Here is a 20,940-nt window from a genome sequence, read left to right as displayed (position 1 = left end):
ACTATTAATGTTTTGTGTGTCTTTAGGTGTTTAGTGATAAAAAAATAAATCACTTAACGCTAATGCTGCGGGCAGTATGGTTTTTCGCTTTTTTACATTATAGATAAAACTTTTATTTTTATGGTATTTTTAACGAGTGATTTTATAGAATAAAATGACAGTTAGAGATTTTCTTTAATTTTTTTCTTTTACAATGAATTAATTGTTGTAATAGTTATTGCTTCATGAATATATTTTTAACAAAACATTTATCATTAGAATTTTTTTTTTTTTGTTTTTTATATGTCTTTCTTTTATATGTTTTTATTATTGTTTTCTTTTTTTTTATTATTATATATTAAACATCTGTAACATAAATATAATTTTTTATCTCTTGAAATATTATCATTGATTATATTATAGTTAATTATAGTTAAATATCTAATTTTTAATAGTGAGAATTTTTTTCATTAAAATAAAATTTATTCTGACAAATTATTATTTGTTACTTTACCAATATAAATAAATTTTTAATTACAAAATGGAGTTTTATTGAGTATTAAAATAAATAATATATAAAGCAATTTAATATAAAGTATAATAATTTTCTACCAATAATTGTTACCATAATTTATTGTCGATGGAAAATTTTATCCTTGATATATATTAACAATAATGAAATTTAATTTCACTGACCCGTTTTTGAAAAAAGTTATTTAATATAAAAACACAAATGTTTTCTTTTTTTTTTCACATATTAAATTAAAGAGTTTACTGCTTGAAATTTATGTTTATATGTTTCAATAACAGTTCTATTTGTATAACAAACAATAATTGCTACAAAAAGACCTTGTAAACCATCAACGATTTCACTAGCAACTTCATAAAATTTATTAGGAATTGGATAAATTGTTAAAATAAAATGAAGTCCAAATATGGGCATTAATAAAAAGATTGCTCTAACTGCCTTTTGATATTGCATTGGTTCTTCATGTGGATTATATTTTAATTTTTTAACTAGATGAAACAATACTGCTATCATATGACCAAGATTTGCCTAAAATAAAAAAGTTTATTAAAAATTAAAATATATTATATATATATATATATATATATACATACACATAGTGTAAACAAACAAGGTCCAATAATTGTCCATTCTATCCACCAATAATTGCTTGGGGCAATCCAACAATCTTTATTTTCGAAGTATATCCTTAAAAAGGAATAAATAATAGATGCAACTAATGGAAATATCCAACATATTCCAAAATATGGTTTCAAATTAATAGTACGACCCATAGGAGACATTAATAAACGATATAGATGAACTCCTTCTGCTAACATCCATGTAAAATTTGTAAGACGAAAATATCGTAATTGAATTGTAAATAAAAAACGACATGTTATATGATTTCTATAGTATAATTGTAAACCAGTTGTACTTGTGAAAAAAAAGTAATTGAATATAAAAACAAATCCATAAAAAAAGAATGAAATTAGGAGATGCTTATGTATAATAAACATTGGTTGTGATGATAATGGGCTTAAAAATTAATAATTATAATAATAAAAAAAAGATATTTTTAGTATAAATTTTACCTTTTCTTAGTAAAAATATATATTGCTGGAAGTATACCAATTGTTGATATTGAATAAGCAATAACTCCATAAAAAAGTTTACTTGTAGTAATCTATAATTAATATATATATTTTTTTTTAAAATAACAAATAAAAAATTTTTTTTTTTAACATACAGCTTTAGCTTCTTTACAACCTGTATAATCTGTCCATTCATATCCAAAAGAATTCTTATACCATTCACCATTTTTATTACAATTTTTTCTTGCTACATAAACATTATTTTTAATTATTTCATCATTATCATAAAGATATGATGCACAAGTATTTCTTTCTTCACTATTTGGTTTAGCTTCATTCCAACACTGCCAACCATCCCATGTTGATGGGCATACCTTTTCATTACTATATAATTTTTGTTTTTTAATATTAAAAGATTTCTTATTAAAATTATTTTGTACTTTTAAACAACACTCCTGTGCTGCAAAACAACATTCTTTTGTTTTTGTATAAAAATTAGAAGGTAAATTTGAAAAAAGATTAAAATTTTCTAATGATGTAAATTTTCCCTCAAAAATATTAGCACTTTCTGGTACATTATAAACAACATTAGGATTATTACAATGACAATTTGGATTAATTAAACCATTAATAATAATTTGACATATCATTAAACCAGCCAAACATTTTGAAATATTATAAGTTTCTTTATATGTATCCATACGTGGACTAATAAATGTATACCATAAACAATCACTACATGCTTGAGATGAGAAATGTGTGAAATTTAAAATACCATTTGATGATCTACATAATATTTGATTTGTTGAAAAAATATCAACACTCATAATTTAAAAAAAAATGATAAAATATATAAATGTAATTTTTAAAAATCTATAATAAAAATAAAATTTTTTAAAAAAAAATTACACTTTATAAAAGTATAATAATTAGTTTTAAAGAAATTTTCAAATAAATATAATGTAACTATTAAAAAAAAAAGAACAAAAAAAAAAGAATCATATATATGGCATATTTTATATAAAGTTCTAATTTTTGAAAAATAAATTATATATGTATTAAATTTACACACGAACGGTAAAGATATCTCATGAATTAAATTAACCTTTTATTCATGTGTTATATATATGATTACCATTTGAAAATAATATCTTTTTAAAAATCTAAAAATGATGTATTTATTTTTTTTCATGAAAATGGCATATAATTTTGATAAATATTTCTAATAAAATATTAAAATAAAACAGGTTAAAATAAAGGAAGTAGAAAAAATAAAGAATGAATGTGAATTGAGATAGTTAAATGTAATATATAGAAAAGCACTTGATAAACAAATAAAAATTTGATATTATTAATGTGATATGGTTATTTTATAAAGTTAAAGTTTTGAGTTTAATACAAGTAACTTGTTAAAGGATAAAATATTTATCTTTATAACTATATTTTATATTATATATGCATATATATATATAAATATTTCTATATATATTTCTTGGAATACAATTGTGAGAAATTATATAAGTAAAAAAATTTTAATTTGAAATGAAATTACTAGTTTGTGAAGAAGTATTTATTATCTTGTTAACTAATATGAAAACCTATGACTAATAATTATAAAAGATTCTCTCAAACAATAAAATAAAATTTAATAATTTTTTAAAGTAAGATAATTTTAACGCTTAAAAAAGATATATAATTTTAGAAAAAGTAAAGTTTTCTTTTTATTTACCAAAATTATGCGTAAGTTTTTTTTTTTAAACAATTAGTATAAATTTTAGAAAAAGCTAAACTAATTTCATATTTTTTTGTAATTTTTAAATAATGATTAATATAAAATATATATATTATCAAAAATCAAATGATTTTATCTATGTGTCAATTCATTTAAATAAGTAATTACTTTTTTAATCTAAAAGCTTTTTTATATAAAAAAATTTTTAAAATGGTTACATAAATAATTAGTTAATTTTAATATATATTTATGATATTAATTTTTAATCAAAAATTAAACTTAAAAAAATTATTTATCCTAATTTGTAATGATTCTAAGAATATTTTTTTTTTTTTTTAAAATAATAAATTATGATAGTTTTTAAGATGAATATGGTATAATAGCTTTTCCGCTGCTATAAACATTTCCTATCAATTATTGAAAGAAGAATATTCTTAATTTCTTCCTAAATGGATAGATTGAAGGAAGAAAAATAGGATAAAAACTGAAATATGAAATTGTCATTATTTAAAGATCTTGGTTAATTTTTTATTTTAGTGCTATAATTAGAAATTTCAAAGACAATTCACTCGAAGTCTCCTTCTACCATTTATTTTTATTATCTAATGAACTTAAGAAATACTATCTTAGAATATGTCTTTTAAAAAACATTCATTTATTCACATGAATCATAATGTTCAGAATTATTTAAGCTCTTGAGGTCATAAAAATATGCATAAAAAGGAAAAAAGAAGTACGAAGATACAGAAGCGTAGGAAAAATTTAAGTAAGTATGTGAAATCTATAAGTTGATACTTGAATAATATAAAAAATTATTAAAATGAATGACAAAAAATTTTTATAAAAATAAAATCAAGTAGTAGTCTCATTAAAAAAATAATTAATATATATTTTTAACTTAAATAAATTTATATAAATATAACATTTTAATAATTTTAAAATAAAAAATTTAAAATAAACTAGTTAATACCCACCAGATATGATGAATATATGAAATATTTAAAAGATCGTATATTAATTTATAAGGACAAATATCTAAGAGCTTATAATTTAAAATTCTATTTAGGCTAAAAGTTAGGATATTAAATTTATAAAATATATGGATACCATTCATATAATTTACTAAATACAATATATACATTTTAAAAAGTAAAAAATAAAAGTTTTATAAGTCTCATTATTATAATTGTTATTATAAACAAGTTATAATTTATGCCGTAAAAGTAATGTACATTTAAATACTTTGTTTTTAATATATTAAAAAAAATATTTTATATCCAAATTTAGATATATATATTTATTTATATTTATATATTATTTGTGTGGATTTTTTATTATTTATATATCCTTATTATTATATAAAATACTCCTTTGAGTAATACGTCAAAGAGGATTTTTAGAATTTTAATATTCTTTATAATGATAAACAAAATAATTTTCTATTTGTTGTATTACAAAAAAAAAAAAATATATATATATATAAAAATCAGTATAAAAAAAAAACACTTAAAAATTATTACTCTAAAGATTTGAAAACATCAAATAAAAATAATATAAAATTCACTTGAAATAGTAAATAATGTTATCAACTAGAGATAGACAAATGATCCACCAAGAAATGTAGTAATAGCAGAGGTAATATAGTTTCATTATTACTTATGTTTAAAGCAATTTAACTAAAAGATTAAAAATAACTAAAAATAAAAGTTAGATTTAAGTTATAACTTCAAACTAATATAAAATAATATTAAAAGTAGTAATTTCTAAAATAAATGTGAAAATTTATACTTCTCCTCCTTAATAATTTTAACAAGATACATAAAATAATAATAAAATTATTTTTAAAATAAAACTTAAATCATTTCTTACGGTAAATTTTTTTTTTAATAAAAAAATCTCATATTAAAAGTATCATTTCATGTTCATTTTAACAGTAACATTTAAAAAAAAATAGTAAAAAAAGTTTTTTTATTCCCACATAATTTTAAGTTATTAAAAAAAAAATTGTATACTTTTAATTATTTCATAACTAAAATATTATTTTATAATATATTGAAATAAAAAATATTTTTGTTATGAAAAACATCTGTCAAAAAGAAGCTTTCCTTGACTATATTTTTAATACAATTTCAATGATATAATCTTTTTGATATTTTAAATTATTTTCAATTTCATTCCAACATAAGTAGCACGAAATGAATTAACTTCAAAATTAGCTTTAACATTAATAAGTTAAAAATATGTTATAAACAAATAAATTAAATAATATAGAATTTTATTTTAATTATTTTTATATTTACAAAATGTTAAAAAAAAGAAATTTTGATGAAAAACAATATTATGAATATATCAAACTAATTATTTATTCATTTTTTTTTTTTAAATTTACTTAACTTATCTCATATCAATTGTAGACATAATTTTGGTAAAAATTGAAAAAAAAAAAAAATTATGTGATATGAAGTTTTGTTTTTAATTTTCAACCTATATATTTTTAATTGTAAAAATGGTTATAGTTTAGTCTTATCAAATTAAGGTAATCAAAAATGCTTTTTTCAAATAAAATCAATGACCTTTGTTAATAGTTTTTCTGATATATAATATAAAAGTATATATATAAAATGTTAAGAAATATGGGTCACTTAAGGCATATACAATAATGCAATTTAATATCAAATCTTTTTCTTTAATCAATCTGTATTTTGATGTTGATAACAGTTTATAAATAATTTATTTAAGAATTAAATTGTACTATCAGTATTTCAATATGAATAATTTGTTTATTGTAAATATATTATTATTATTTTTAATATTTCATAAAGGTAATTTTTTTTTATAATAAATTTTTAATGAATAAATTTTAATAGGATATTTTCAACTTGCTGCTGTTTATGATGGTGCTACTAGATTAAATGATTGTTCATCATGGTCAAGTTGGGGTCCATGTATATTTCCATCCAAAGAATCTCCTGTTCCATATTTAAAACAACTTACACCACTTTGCCAAAAACATTGGTTTTATCAATTTATTTCACAAAAATATGCTCCTGCATTAAACAGTTTTATGAATTATATGGCAGACATATTAATTGGTGAAGGCCCATGTGGTTTGTGTTCATATAAACAAAGTTGTGGATATGGAGGTAAACGTCAATGCAATACATCCCCATTTTCGTATGTTAAAAAAATGTTATATATATATGATTTAAAATTATATTTATAGAGTTAAGGGTGGTAGATCATTAATGCCATTTTATGTTGCTGAAAATGTTTGTAGTACAAAAGATCTTCATGGAAAACATCAAAAAAATTCTTGCATGGTTAATTATGAAAAAGTATTACAAAATGGTGGAGAATGTAAATTGTGGCCAGCACCAAGCGTCAACTTATCATCAATTGAACCGGCTTTTCAAGAGCATGTTAGAAATCTTCTATGGTATAGTTGTCTACCACAGATAACAAAAAATGTTGATGGTGATAAACCAAGAATTAAAAAAGTTTGCCGATGTTGTTGTTTTCCATACAAACCAAATCCTGTAACATTTATGTGCGAAAAAATGAAAGGTATGCCTGATGCTCCTGGATCCGAATTACTATAAATAATTTAATAATGTCAAATTTTTTAAATTTATATAAAAATTATTTTTACAAAAAAAAAAAAATTAAAAATAATAATTAAAAGATATTAATAAAATTTTAATTAAAAAAAAGTATTATTATTATTGACAACAAATTAAAGAAAAAATGTTACACAAAAAGAAAAATTTTAAGAATTTTTTTAATTATAATCATTACAATATTAGATTAATTATTCTTTATATATGAAGATAAAAAACTGTTTTTATGATTATCTCATAAATCAATATTAATAGTCATTTATCTAATTTGACAAAATGTAATAAACATTTTATCCACTTTGATTGATATTTTTTACACTTAAAATGTTTTTTAACTTTAGCTAAATTTTCAATCAAAAAAAGTTATTATAACTATTAAAAATTTTATTTTGACTACACTTTACTTAAAAAAGATTGATTATTTCAATTTTTTTTTCTGAGAAAAGAATATTATTTTGATGGTATAATATGTTTTTAAACAAATTATAATCTTTCTACTTTACCAAACTATGACAAGTAAATATAAAACATAAAGTATATGATTATGAAAACTGTTATTGAATTGTGATTTACAATATAACAAATATAAATTTAATTTATCATTTTTGTTTCTTAATTTAAAAACTCCAAAGTAAACATTTTTTGAAAATCATTTTTGAATTGTATCTAAAGATTGTTTTTTATGATTCTGATGACAAAAATTATCTTATCTTTTGATTTTAAGTTTATTTTTCTTATTTTCCAAAAGGGTTATTTATATTATTATGCATATATATATATATCAATTTAGTGATTATTCCTGTTAATTTTTTTTTACAAAATTTTAGTAAGCTGATCTTGTAAATCTTTTCCACAATTCTGTTATAATTTTTTACATCATTCTTTTTTTTTCAGAAATATAACTAACTTTTCTAAGTATATATTTAATTTTTCCGATCATTTCTTGTTAGTATAAGTTTATGAACAATTTCCTTATGCTTTTTAAAATGATATTTTTTATCATTGTATTAACTATTTTGATATTTATAAATATTATATAATGTCATTTTTAAACATATTTTTTTTTGAAATTTTTTAATAGAAACACATATTTAATGTTTTTTAAAAGGATTTTTTTCATATAAAAAATTAGAAAAGTTTGATAGTTTAAAATAAGCATATTTTATTTATATATTTTTATGTAAAAAAATGACTTTATTAAAAATGAATAATACTTTAAAAATTATTAATATATTTAAAAAAACTAAAAATTAAATCTAGAGATTTTTACTATATAAATTTTATTTGAATAAATAATTATCAAATATCAAATACCCTTTTATATATGTTCTTTTTTTTATTATTTATGCTAATAAATTTAATTTCAACTTTATCAATGATAAAAAAAATTTTTTTCAAAGTAATATATTATTAATTATAAAATTATTTTATATTATTATATATGCAAAAAAAAAAAAAATAAATCAATTTTCAATTTCCTTTGATAATTTATTTATATTTGGGAACTAATCCCTAAGTAACGAAATATTTATTTAATTTAGGAACTTTCTACACCCAGGATGACCACAAAGGCATGGGATCTTTTCATCTTCTATTGGAAATTTGTAATCATATGTAATTTCTTCGCCTTTTTTAATCAATCGTTTTGAGTAGATAACAATACGTGGATCTTTTCCTACTGAAATAATACGAGCATAAGAGTTTGGTACGCAACAATGATTGATAAATCGAGCTACACCACCTTTTAATGTTGCATCAATGACACATTGTTCATCGATACGGAAAAAGTATGATGATCCCATTCCACGGCGTTCATAAGCTCTCTCCCGTACATCACAAACAGTAGAACGGATCTTTTCACCAACATACTCTATGATCATTTCATTGGGATTTATATCTTCTAAAGCAAATAATCCATATCCATGTATATGCGACTTCTTAAATTGAGTCATCTTGTTTCTATATTTTAATTGGTTTTTTTTAGATACTGGTGCAAATCTTTCTTTTTCAACAACTGTTTGACGAAGTAAACTTTTCTCTTCCCTCTTTTTACTTTTTTTCAATAGTGATGCTGATTCTTCATCTTTTGAAAATTGTGCTTTATAACAATCTGTTTGTCTTATTAATGTTCTATATTTTTTAACTCCACGTTTATGTATACTAAGTTTAGAAGAACCACCTAAAGTTGGCAATATATTTCCAAGACTACGGTCGTTATAAAAAAATATTTCGTTATTAAATTTAATTGGTTTGGCAAATTCAATAGGCTTTAAATAATTCTTTGGAGCTTGAATAAAACACATTTTTATACCTGATTCTTTTAATGCATTTACAATATCAATGATATCCTCATCTTCCAAAACATCCTTTAAGAAAAGACGATCTTCATCATCTGCAAATCCACATTCAAAATATGATAATATCCTTAGTTTCTCCTCTTGACTCCTTTGTGGTGCATTACGAATTTTAATTTTTGGAATGTTAGGATTAAATTTAGATAAAACTTTAAAACGCCTATCGTCAAAAGCTTCAAAGTCATTGTCAACAATATTTGCCATTAACTCATCAACACCAAAATCATCATAAGCCGTTTCAGAATAATTCTGACCAATTTTCACACTTCCAACACCATCATCTTCATAGTAACTACTGAGAGCAGTTGATGATCTCGTTGTAGATGTAGATGGTATTGGTGCAGATTCACTTTCTAAAGAAGAAATTTTATCAGAAGCAATACTTGGTGGATCAGAATCAATGTCAAATAATTTTTCTTGTTCTTTGAAAACATCATCATCGTCTGGAGATATTGGCACACCAATAATAGGAATATTAAGTTTCTTTTCATTTTCCTCTTCAGATAATGGAGAAGGTATATTATTCTTAATTACAACAGGTTTATCCTTCTTCTTATCATTTGATGAAACTTTTCGTTCCTTTTCTTTTTCTTTTTTTTTCTTAGTAAGTTCTTTATCAATTTTTTGAATTTTGGGAATTTTTAAAACTAAACTCCAGTCAACCTTTCTAACTGTTTTAATTTTTTCTGCTAGAAAATTAATAGGTGCCTTAGTATCACGAGTTTCTATTTTTGAATCATCTGATTTTTTCAACGATTTCATGTAATCTTCATAAATATCATCAAAATCTTTGTCAATAAGTTCATGAACTAGACTGACCAATGATTTGTTAATTTTGGCATTCACTACTTCTTCAAACTTTATATTAAATTTTTGAAGAAACTCTTTAGAATTCAAAGGAATTTTACTAACACATTTTTGAATTACCTTCCCTAATTCTTCTCCTTTATCTGCCTCTTTTTGTGTACCCGATTCTTCACCATTCCTTAATTCATCGTTAGTAGAAACACTCGTTTTAATTTGTTCTAATTCTTGACTAGACATATTAAGAGAAAACGATATTTTTGGTCGATTGTTTTCATTGTTATTTCCAATACTTGAAGCATTTGATGTAGATGGTGTTTGTGATCCATTAACTTCTTGTTCTTGAAATCTTTGAGGGAAAAGCATTTTCAAACGATTTGCCAATCCAGTTCCATGAATACTATTAGAATCATTTGGTGTTTCTAAATTTTTATCACCATTTGAAATTACCACTTTTTCTTCAATCTCCTTAAAAGAAGAACTACATCTAGAAGTACTTTTTGAAAATTTATGTTCGGAATTTATTTTATTAAACTTTCTTGATTTCCGATGAGATCCATAGTCACTTTCATATGATGGACTTCTATTTCTTTTTAACCTCCTAGAATAAGATCTACATGTTCGATTCTTTTTGTACAATCTGTGATCACGGTCACTATCACTGTTGGAATTTGAATGCGACCTCCTCCTTGAATTATATTCATAATCTTGAATAGGTGTTCTTGGTGTTATATCTTTTTCTGGAGTTCTTCTTCTTTTAGATGATTTAATATGACTATCATTTGGAGAGGAAGATCGTTTTCTTATACTATTATTAGATGTTGAAACATGTAGCTGATTTTTACTAGAGGAAGATGTATCTGTTTTAGTAGGAGAAACCTTCTCTGAAACATCTTTTTCAGAAGGTTTTGTTTTTTCAAGCCACATAGACTTCCATTGATTTATAATTTCCATACTTTTAAGTTTCTCCATATTTTTTAACAAAGGAAGAGGTTCACCCGTAATTTTTTCATATTTTTGGGATAACCCAAAAGCACATAAATCGCGAAAACATTTAATGTTTTCTCCAAGAATAGATTTGTTATTAAATTTTTCAGCAAAATACTTTGCACAACCATGACTATCAAAAGATGCAACTGCCATCTTCATATGCCGTCCAGTTGTAGGATGGTATATAATTCTTAAATCTGTCATTGGAGGAGATCCATTCAATTCTTTTTTCAAGTAGTCTTCAGAACAATTATCATTTAAATTAAATATAGAAACATCTCTTATTGGTGGAAGACCAACATGTTTATTATCAATCTAAGAAATAATTAGTAAAAAATAATTAAAAGAAAAAAAACATACTTTTTTAAATGTTACTGGCCATAAACCATCTTGAAGATTATTTGACTTATAATCACTATATCTTCTTGGATCTCTAACATATTCACGACTTAATTCTGGTTCCTCACTACAAATACCATTTTTTCTTTTATATTGTCTTGCAACTTTTCCTTCCTTGTTAGTAACATAATTTTTAGTTGATTTAATAAGAACCCAATTATCTTTACTACGATGATGTCTTGATTGACCATTTCTTTCATGAATTCTATCAGCAAAATCTTTGTGATGTACTGAATACTCCATATGGTTCGGTAGAAAAATGATATATTGAGATTCATAAATAATTAATATTATCTATTATATTCAAAGAAAAGTCAGATTAAATCTACTATCACCAAAAATATATTAAAAATATCTAAAATTTAGAAATATTTTATTTGTAAACAACATATTAAATAGAATTATTAATATATATATATATGTATATACAATTAAATAAGATTATATAATAGAACTTTAATAAAAATATATTTATAAAAATGAAATTAAATATAATATAATTGACCCATAAAAAATGTACTATTCATCAATAAAAATAACAAAGATTATATTATATAAATAAAAAAATATAAGTATATGTCAATCCTAAAATTAGTAGATTAAAAGTAAACTTATATTTGAATATAATTATAGGTTATTCATTGCATTCACATTGCGAAAAAAAAAAAAAACAATATAAGAATAACGGTAAATGTTAGGTAAAAAATCTACTTAACTGATAAAAATGTTCTCTGATGAATTAGCAACATTAAATGAAATTAATATACTAGCCAATATGCAACAAATAAATATGGATACAAATAAAATTTATTGTTCTATTTTTAAGTAAAACAAATGAGTTTTAAATGTTTATAATGATATAGATAAATAAATTTTTAATAAGTATTATGTTGGACTAATCACTGGACACCAATAAACAGCTTCCCAAACCCGTTTGATTTTTTCTAAATCTAACTTTTAAATTTGGATAGATAAATAATTAATATCTAAATTTTATCAAGAAAAAGTACAATTTACGCCCCACGTACTAATTATGTAAAATGTTTTTAAAAAAATACAATGCCATATACAAAACAATAACAATTATATAAGTACCTATAATATTTTAAAAATAAACAACACTGCACAAAATATTTAATACTACATTTAGAGTTTTAAACTACCGTTTAATATTTAAAAACAAGAATAAAATTTCACTTACAACAGAAGTGGTACAGTCACAATACACCCGGCTATTTCAATATAGTAGGTGTCATTGTTCAACATTCAATTCTTAACAAGACTTTAAATTAATGGTCCCACAACGAAGAGTAATTTTTCTAGCTCATCTATAAGTATAAAATGTGTACGTTTTCTAGAAGTGATTTTCTAATTACTATACATATTGAATTTTAAATTTTTTTTAGGACAAGAATTGTGTCATTCCTTGAATATGGCTCTTAGATTTTTATCTAATTCAAAACAACTTTTAGCAATTAGGAATGCTGTAAGTTTCAGTATTGAAAACTCATTGATTTAATTTATAACTAAATTATAGCATGCATTTGCTCCAAATTCAGCTGATGTTTTGTCATCATCTAATGTTACTGAATCTACAACATTAAAAAATGGAATTAAGGTCGCTGTTAATAATAATGGACGTCCAATGACAACTGTTGGTGTTTGGATTGATTCAGGATCACGTTATGAAACTGAAGAAAATAATGGAGTTGCTAATTTAGTTGAACATCTTCTTTACAAAGGAACTAACAAAAGATCACAAGTTCAATTAGAGACAGAATTAGGTAAGATTGGTGCTAGATTATCATCTGTAACTAGTAGAGAACATACTGCCTATTTTGCTCAAGCTCCATCAGGAAAAGTTGAACAAGTTGTTGAAATATTAGCTGATGTTTTACGAAACTCTAAATTTAGTGAATCTAATATTGAAAAAGAGAAACAAATTTTGTTAAATAAGTTGGATGAAGTTGAGAATGATTATCAAGAGGTAGTTTTTGATAACCTTCATGCTACAGCTTTCCAAGGAACACCATTGGCTAAGAGTATTTATGGAACTACAGAGACAATTCAAAATCTTTCACGTAATGATGTTCTTAATTTTATTGATGATCATTACAAACCTGTTCGTATGGCCATCTCTGCTGTAGGGGGCGTTAATACTGATACAATTGTTAACCTTTCAGAAAAATATTTTGGTGACCTTAAAAATGAATACAAACGTAAAATTCCAAATAATTATGGAACTCGTTTTACTGGATCTGAATATCGTTATCGTAATGATTACATTCCATACATGTATGGTGCATATGCTGTTGAAGGTGTCGGTGCTTCATCAAAAGATGCTCTTCCTCTTAAAATTGCTTCTTCATGTGTAGGACAATGGGATAAAACTTATGGAGCATTACAAAATTCACCATCAACATTAATTCAAAAAATGTCTACAAAGGGACATATTCAATTATTCAACTCATTTAGCATCAACTATCGTGATACTGGCCTTTTTGGATTTTATTTTGTACACGAAGGTAATGATTTGGATGATGTAACAAATGCCGTTCGTGTTATTCAAAGAGAATGGAAACGTATTTGTACCTCAGCTACTGAAGATGATTTCCATCGTGCAAAACAAGCATTGAAAACACAAATTTTTACTTCATATGCAACTAGTCTTGGGTTAGCTGAAAAGAATGCTAAAGATTTGTTGAATAAGGGTGAGGTTCAACAACTTTCTGATTTAATGAATGAAATTAACCAAATCAGCTGCGAAACAATACGAGATGCCGTTACCAGAAATGTTTATGATCGCGACTTTGCTTCTGCTGCAGTTGGAAAGACTGAGGCTTGGCCAGATTACCAACATATTAGATATGGAATGTCATGGTGGAGATTGTAAAAAAAAATAATTGTATTGATTATTTTAGGAATTATAAATTTAATCGTTTTTAACTCATTTTTTCTTTTTTTTTTAAATATTGACAAAAAAAACACACTAAAAATCTAGATTTTAATTATTTTTATTATAAAACAGTCAGATGAAGTTAATATAGAAATATACAATAACAGTCAATTACTTAAAGAATTAAAAGTGATTGTGTTGATTAAAAAAAAAAAAATTTAATTAACATAAAATGAATATATTAGAAAAAAAACAGTATTGGCGTGTTACTATCCAAGTAACACGTTTTTATAGTTACATAATAATTGCCACCAAATTGTTATTACTATTATTTATTGGAAAAAATCTCCCTCTTGCTTGGTAACACTATCCATATTTGCTGGCATATCTTCAAATAAACTGTTTTTAATTTTCGAAATCTCTTCACTGTCTGTTGCTGAGTTGCCAGTGTTCGATATTTGAGGTCCATCATTAGCACCACCCATCGATGCCACTGATCTGGGTCCACCTTGAGAATGAACTGAGGGTGGGTTTTGCATTGACGCGGCACCAACAGAAGCTGGTCCACCTGACATATTATTTTGTGCAGGAGATTGTTTTATTTCATTAACAGGATCATTCGATTGCATCATCGGCATTTGATTTGATGATGGATTCATATCGTTCATTTGGTGTTGTATAGGTTGATTTTGAGATGCATTTATTATGTTATGTTGTGGATAGGAAGGTGTTGTTGGTGTTGCACCACCATTTGAAACTATATCATTCATCATTGGCTATGATAATTAAATTATTTATAAATAATTTTTTTAAATCATACTTACCTGCATTGAACCATTAGATCCTGGCATGATAAATCTACCATCAGGTCCCATTTGTTGTGATGGATCAATATTTCTTGGACTTGGTGCTGGAGGCATCATTGGACTAGGAGCTGGACTATTATTCTGTCCAAATGGTGTTCCAGCAGGACTTCCCATAAATTGATTTGGTGATGCACCAAACCTCATTTGTGCTGCAGCTTGTGCTGGATTTAATGGTCGACCACCATTAAAATTGGGTGGCATACTTCCAGGTCCACCAGGAGGAATTCCAGGTCCTTGTGGAAATCTATTTTGTGGTGGTGGATACATTCCATTTTGTCCATCTGGCATTCCTGGTTGACCATATGGTGGCCTTTGAACAGGCATTCCAGGAGGAAATCTAGGTGATGGTGCTGAACTTGGAGGACCTGGACGTGGGAACATTCCTGGTCCACCTGGTGGCATACCAATTGAACCAGGACTTGGTGATGGAAATGGTTGTTGAACATTTTGTTGACCTCCCATTCCATTTGGCATCATACCTGGTTGTGGTACTGGTGGCATTTGTGTCGGATTAGGTATAAAACCATATTCATGAAATGCTTTTGCTTCCTGACTCGATTGATTCATATCTCTCCTTTCAGGTGATGCACAATATAAATCCCAAAAAACAATCCACCAATTAATTAAAAAACCTGGTGCTTCTCCAGGATTAACAGCTCTGTTTACAACATTGTATTGTCCAGCTAATACTTCATTTTTAAATGTTTCAGCAGATTTTGAAGCTCCTATATGAACTAGATATTCATAAACATATCCTGCAAGTTTTTCTTTAGCCTGACTTTCTGGGACTGGGAATGGTTGATGCTGTAATGCCATTTTTGCAATTTCAAAATTATAAAAATTTTTAGTAAGATTATCAGTGATTAGTTAAAAAAATTACTGGTTAATAAAAATGTAATATTAGAAAATCCTTATAAAATTAGCAAAGTTTTTTTTTAATAAAAATTGCACAATAAAATAATGTCTGAAAAAATACACCAAAATAATAAATACATATAAATAGAAACAAAAAGTGGCAGTGTGTGTTTAACACATTCTGACATGTACAGAGCAAGTGCTTGTATAAAGCTTACACGATGTTATAACTACATGCTCTATGAGTCTCTCTGATAATTTAAGAAAACGCTATCTCATGATGTTTGTCCACATACATCTTACATATTCTGATCAAAGGGATCCATTCAGGAGTTTTAAATGACCTTTTGTTGCACGTAGAAAGTGAATAGATGTTTTAAATATTAATCAATTGTCTATTATATATTGGGGTAAAGTTTTAGTCGTAAAAATATAGGATATATATAAAAATAATATACTACCCAGTAATAGTATAACATTTTTCAAACAAATATATATATATGTATTTTACACCACAAAATTGCGCAAAAATTTTAAGAATTATTTTATTAATAATAAATATTGACCTCATAACATAATAAAATAGATACAATATTTCACAAAACAACATTTAATAAGATACATTATATTAATCTTGTTACAAGATCTATTTTTAAAAAAAGTATATTGCTACAGTATCATCTGTAAATTTTTTTAAAAAAAATATTGCCATTTTTAATATTTAACAAAACATTTTTATTGAAAATTTAAACTACATAATAATTTTTACTTCTACAAAAAACTTTCCAATAATATTTTTAAAAAAAATATATATATATACATATAAAAATTAACACACATAAAGAATTTCCATAAACAAATTATTTTTACAAATTTATAGTAAAAAAAATGATAAAATATTACCTCTTAAGTTAGAGAAACAATATACCATATATATACAATTAAAAAAGAAAAAAGAAAAAATTTAGTCCTCAATACAAACAAGCATCTCTGTATAATAAATTGTTTACGCTGCGCATTGGAAAACCGTTTTAACGGCCAGTATTCGCTTAGCTGCCATCTAAATCTTATAAATAGATGTCTTGAATGGAAATGGCATATAAAATGCGGGAGGAGATATAAGTGTTTTTAATTATTTTCTTTATTTTTATATATCTTTCTTTGTTGATTCTTGACCTTATTTTGAGTGATCCAAGGATGTATGAAATTATATTATAACTTTCTTCTTTTTTGTTATGATAATTTTTTTCATAAAAGGTCAAATAAAAGATTTATACATATATATATGTGACTTATAAATATAATATAAATTACACATTTCCTGTTGATAAGGAGGTTATTTATTAGTTTGTGTATCTGTATAACTACATATTCTACTCTTTAGAGGTATTTTAAGATTGTTATCAAATTTAAAAGTTTTACTATACCATATAATTTTAACATTATATTACTATTTCATACCACTATTTTATTTTACTTATTATTGTTTTGTACAACTATATTTTTGTTTGAAAACAATATACATTGTTTCTATTATTTATATGCATATCGTTGATTTGTTTTTAGATTTTTTTTATCAATTTTAACATAACGAAATATTGTCTTTATACACTTTGATGACATAAATTAAAATATATTCATTTTTTTTAGTTTTACTTATATTACTTACTATATATATTTTACATTAATATGTCTGTTGAATTGCCATCTTTTTCCAATGATGATGATGATGGGAATAAAAGAAATTTTACACCTGAATCAGATTCAGGAATGAATTCTCATCCAACAGGTGAAGATGACGATTCCATGAAATCAGATATATTTGATCAAAATGTTGTTGCAACATCAACTCCTCATCGAATATGTGATGATATACCACAACCTCCTAATATTTTAACTAATAAAGATATTCAATCAAAACATATTCAAAATAATTTAGGAGATTTTTTAAATACTTCAAATGATTCTCAAAAAGAAAATTTCGAAAGCAGTATTACAGATGATAGATCTGCTGTTGAAAATGGCCCTTTAACTGATGTATTATACAAAGATGATCCTGGAGCTCTTACAGAACATTTATTTAATACCAATTCTTTTAAAACATCTCAAATTGTTGATACTACATATAATTTAGAAAATAAAATAAAAATTTTAGAAGAAAAATATGTAAGTATTGCTATTTATTTTAAATAATCAACATTTAGGAAAAATTTCAACAAGAATACAATGCTGTACTTCTTGAAAGTACATCTAAAACACATATGATTTCATTTCAAGAAAGAAAAATTGAAAACCTGGAAGCACTAAAAAATGAACAGGAAAAACTTCTTGAGGAGAAAGATATAGTTATAAGAAAATTAAAAGATGAATGTGAGAAAATTCCAGAACTTACAACAAAGATAAATAATTTAGTTTCTACTATTAAAGAAAATGACTTTTCTCTTGAACTTCAAAAAGACCAACTTTTAAAACTTCAAAGAAATAATGATGAACTTTCAAATAAAATCAGGAAAGAAATATCAGCAGAATATGACAAGAAAATGAAAAAAGTGGAAGAGGAAAAAAACGATCTTAAGAGAAAAATTAATTCAGCTTATAACGACCTTGAGGACGCTAGAAAGAAAATAAAAGATAAAGATAATTCACTAGAAATTTTTATTAAAGAAAATAATGAATTAAAAGAACAGATTAGAGTTTTACGAGAGAAACCTTCTATTGTTGATGCTTGTCTTCAAACATCTATAACAGAATATGGGAGTGATAGTAGAGAAGATATTACACGTGATACAAAAAATCCATATGAAAGATCATTAGATATGTTACTTGATGGTGTTAGGACACCTGTCAAAAACTTTGATTTTTCAAATACAGTATTTACAACACCTGGTATTGGTGATCAAACAATGTTGAATAGGATTAGTAATGAAGCAAAAGAAATGCAATTAGCAACTAAAAAGTTAAAGATGGTTGTAGATTTCTTAAAAGGAGAAAAAATAGATGGTGTAGATGAGAATGTAAAATGTACAATTATAAAGCAAACAACTGATATTATTGATTCTGAACTTTTAAAGCAATTAAAAAAAATCATTCAACCTTTACAAATATTTGAGACACTTTCAAAAGCTCAAAAGCAAGATTTAATTGTTATGCAACAAGATAAAAATGAACTAAAGGATGTTATTAACAAATGTCGCAGTAGCATGGCAATTATTGCAAAAGAATATAAGATACATTGTTATGATGATGATGGAGAAATAAACACATCTCAATTCTGGAATAATTTGTCACTTTTTATTAGTGAGTTAAAGAAACAAATTGCTTATACTGCTAGAAATGAAACAAAAACTACATTAAATGGTTTTACACCGTTGCCCAAAAACACTAAATACCTCAATACTTCCAAAGAAGTTTTTACTATGGTAGATGGTGGTAAAATTTCTCCTATTTTTAGTAATCCCAGAAATGAGATGTTCACTAAAGAGGATAAAGAAAATGTTCTAAGAGATCTCTTTGAAAAGTATGGTGAAGCAAAAGAAGAACTTACTCGATGCAAAGAAAATTATAAAAAAGTTGTTGATGAGAAGAATAATTTAACAATTAATTTTGAAAAGAAAACAAAAGATTATAGTGCAAAAGAGAAGGAATATCAAAATTATATTAATGAATTAAAGGAAATGGTTGAGAAGGCACAAGATGAATTTGTAAAATCAGAAACAAAATTAAAACGTGCTAAAAAAATAATACAACGACTTGGTTTATCTTATCAAAATCATTTTAATCTCAACCACAAGGATATGAAAATTGATAGTGATGCTTATGATTGTTTCTCTGTTCTAAAGCACGTTAACGAGTTTACAAAAACTTAGTAGGAAACTTATTTTTTTTGTCTTCCATATTTTTTTTAACAGTCAAAGGGAATTGATAAAAAAATTTTTTTTTGTATTTAAAATAATAAATTGTTAATTGAAAATAATTTTAAAATAAAGAAATTTTTTTTTCAGTACCCAGTTACCAGTGAAAATTTACATACAGGGTATAACTGATATGTTTATTATATAGACTATACGGTTAAAACACTGATAAAAAAATTTTTTTTAAACAAAAATATACTAAGTAAATATTCAATACATAAATAAGTTAAATTTTGATTAAATAAACAAAACTTTTGAATAAATATATCTTTTTTTAAAATTATTTTTATATTCAAATTATTTGTAATTCAACTAAAAACTTCATAAAACTTACTAATAATAAATTTTTTTTAAATTGCTAATATTCAGAGAATGGAAATGCTATTTTTATACCCAATCACCAATTTCAATGATCAATTTTTTAAAATAAAGAAGAAAAATTTATGTTGACAGAAGAAACAGTTGTTATGATTTATAATTGAATTAATTTTTTTAATAATATTGTTTCAAACTTTTACATTTTTTATTGTTTATATGATGTTATAACATTTAAAAAAAATTCCTAAAACTTCCTTGTTAATTTTATATTTTAATTTCATAGTAAAAGTAATATTCAAATTTACATATTTTGATATAAATTTGTTTGTGATAAATTATATAAAATCAACTTTTGTTATTGTTACTTTTTAATTTACTTCTGAAGTATTTTAAAATAAGTGATATAATTTAAAATTAGTTAGTGAATGTATCCTTTTTACACAAAAATAAAGTATATTAATTGATTATATAAGTAATAAAGTAATTTATCATTTAATTTTATTAAAAAGATATTATATTAAAAAAATAAAAGATGGAAAAAATTGTACATTAAAAAATAAATTGGTATATAAGAACAAAATTTACATAAATTTATTTTTTACTTTATTTAAATATTT

At 23.9% G+C, this 20,940-nt stretch overlaps 6 protein-coding genes across 6 annotated transcripts; 3 read left to right on the top strand and 3 right to left on the bottom strand.

The window, feature by feature from the left end:
* Positions 1-736: 736 nt before the first annotated feature.
* SRAE_2000159800 (GPCR, family 2, secretin-like and GPCR, family 2, extracellular hormone receptor domain and GPCR, family 2-like domain-containing protein) lies at positions 737-2,408 on the bottom strand (the record flags this gene model as incomplete). Its single annotated transcript, XM_024652568.1, has 4 exons — positions 737-1,036; positions 1,102-1,525; positions 1,582-1,673; positions 1,737-2,408. The coding sequence occupies 4 exons, from the start codon at positions 2,406-2,408 to the stop codon at positions 737-739; spliced, it is 1,488 nt and encodes a 495-aa protein (XP_024506132.1).
* A 3,672-nt stretch (positions 2,409-6,080) lies between these two features.
* On the top strand, positions 6,081-6,912 carry SRAE_2000159700 (Hypothetical protein; the record flags this gene model as incomplete). Its single annotated transcript, XM_024652567.1, has 3 exons — positions 6,081-6,135; positions 6,181-6,487; positions 6,537-6,912. The coding sequence occupies 3 exons, from the start codon at positions 6,081-6,083 to the stop codon at positions 6,910-6,912; spliced, it is 738 nt and encodes a 245-aa protein (XP_024506131.1).
* Positions 6,913-8,462: 1,550 nt separating this feature from the next.
* SRAE_2000159600 (Histone-lysine N-methyltransferase SETD1) lies at positions 8,463-11,720 on the bottom strand (the record flags this gene model as incomplete). The annotated part of the gene is made up of 3 exons (XM_024652566.1): positions 8,463-10,575; positions 10,624-11,393; positions 11,439-11,720. 3 exons carry the CDS (start codon positions 11,718-11,720, stop codon positions 8,463-8,465), a joined length of 3,165 nt encoding a protein of 1,054 aa, XP_024506130.1.
* Positions 11,721-12,818: 1,098 nt separating this feature from the next.
* Positions 12,819-14,370, top strand: SRAE_2000159500 (Cytochrome b-c1 complex subunit 1, mitochondrial; the record flags this gene model as incomplete). Its single annotated transcript, XM_024652565.1, has 3 exons — positions 12,819-12,837; positions 12,884-12,963; positions 13,015-14,370. The coding sequence occupies 3 exons, from the start codon at positions 12,819-12,821 to the stop codon at positions 14,368-14,370; spliced, it is 1,455 nt and encodes a 484-aa protein (XP_024506129.1).
* Positions 14,371-14,705: 335 nt separating this feature from the next.
* On the bottom strand, positions 14,706-16,055 carry SRAE_2000159400 (Sequence-specific single-stranded DNA-binding protein; the record flags this gene model as incomplete). Its single annotated transcript, XM_024652564.1, has 2 exons — positions 14,706-15,149; positions 15,198-16,055. The coding sequence occupies 2 exons, from the start codon at positions 16,053-16,055 to the stop codon at positions 14,706-14,708; spliced, it is 1,302 nt and encodes a 433-aa protein (XP_024506128.1).
* Positions 16,056-17,783: 1,728 nt separating this feature from the next.
* Positions 17,784-19,960, top strand: SRAE_2000159300 (Hypothetical protein; the record flags this gene model as incomplete). The annotated part of the gene is made up of 2 exons (XM_024652563.1): positions 17,784-18,260; positions 18,299-19,960. The coding sequence occupies 2 exons, from the start codon at positions 17,784-17,786 to the stop codon at positions 19,958-19,960; spliced, it is 2,139 nt and encodes a 712-aa protein (XP_024506127.1).
* Between the last annotated feature and the right edge of the window lie 980 nt (positions 19,961-20,940).

Source organism: Strongyloides ratti (assembly GCF_001040885.1).
Source record: "Strongyloides ratti genome assembly S_ratti_ED321, chromosome : 2".
Taxonomy (NCBI): Eukaryota; Metazoa; Nematoda; class Chromadorea; order Rhabditida; family Strongyloididae; genus Strongyloides; species Strongyloides ratti.
Note: the sequence above shows the minus strand (reverse complement) of the source record. Positions and strands in the feature narration are given on the sequence as shown.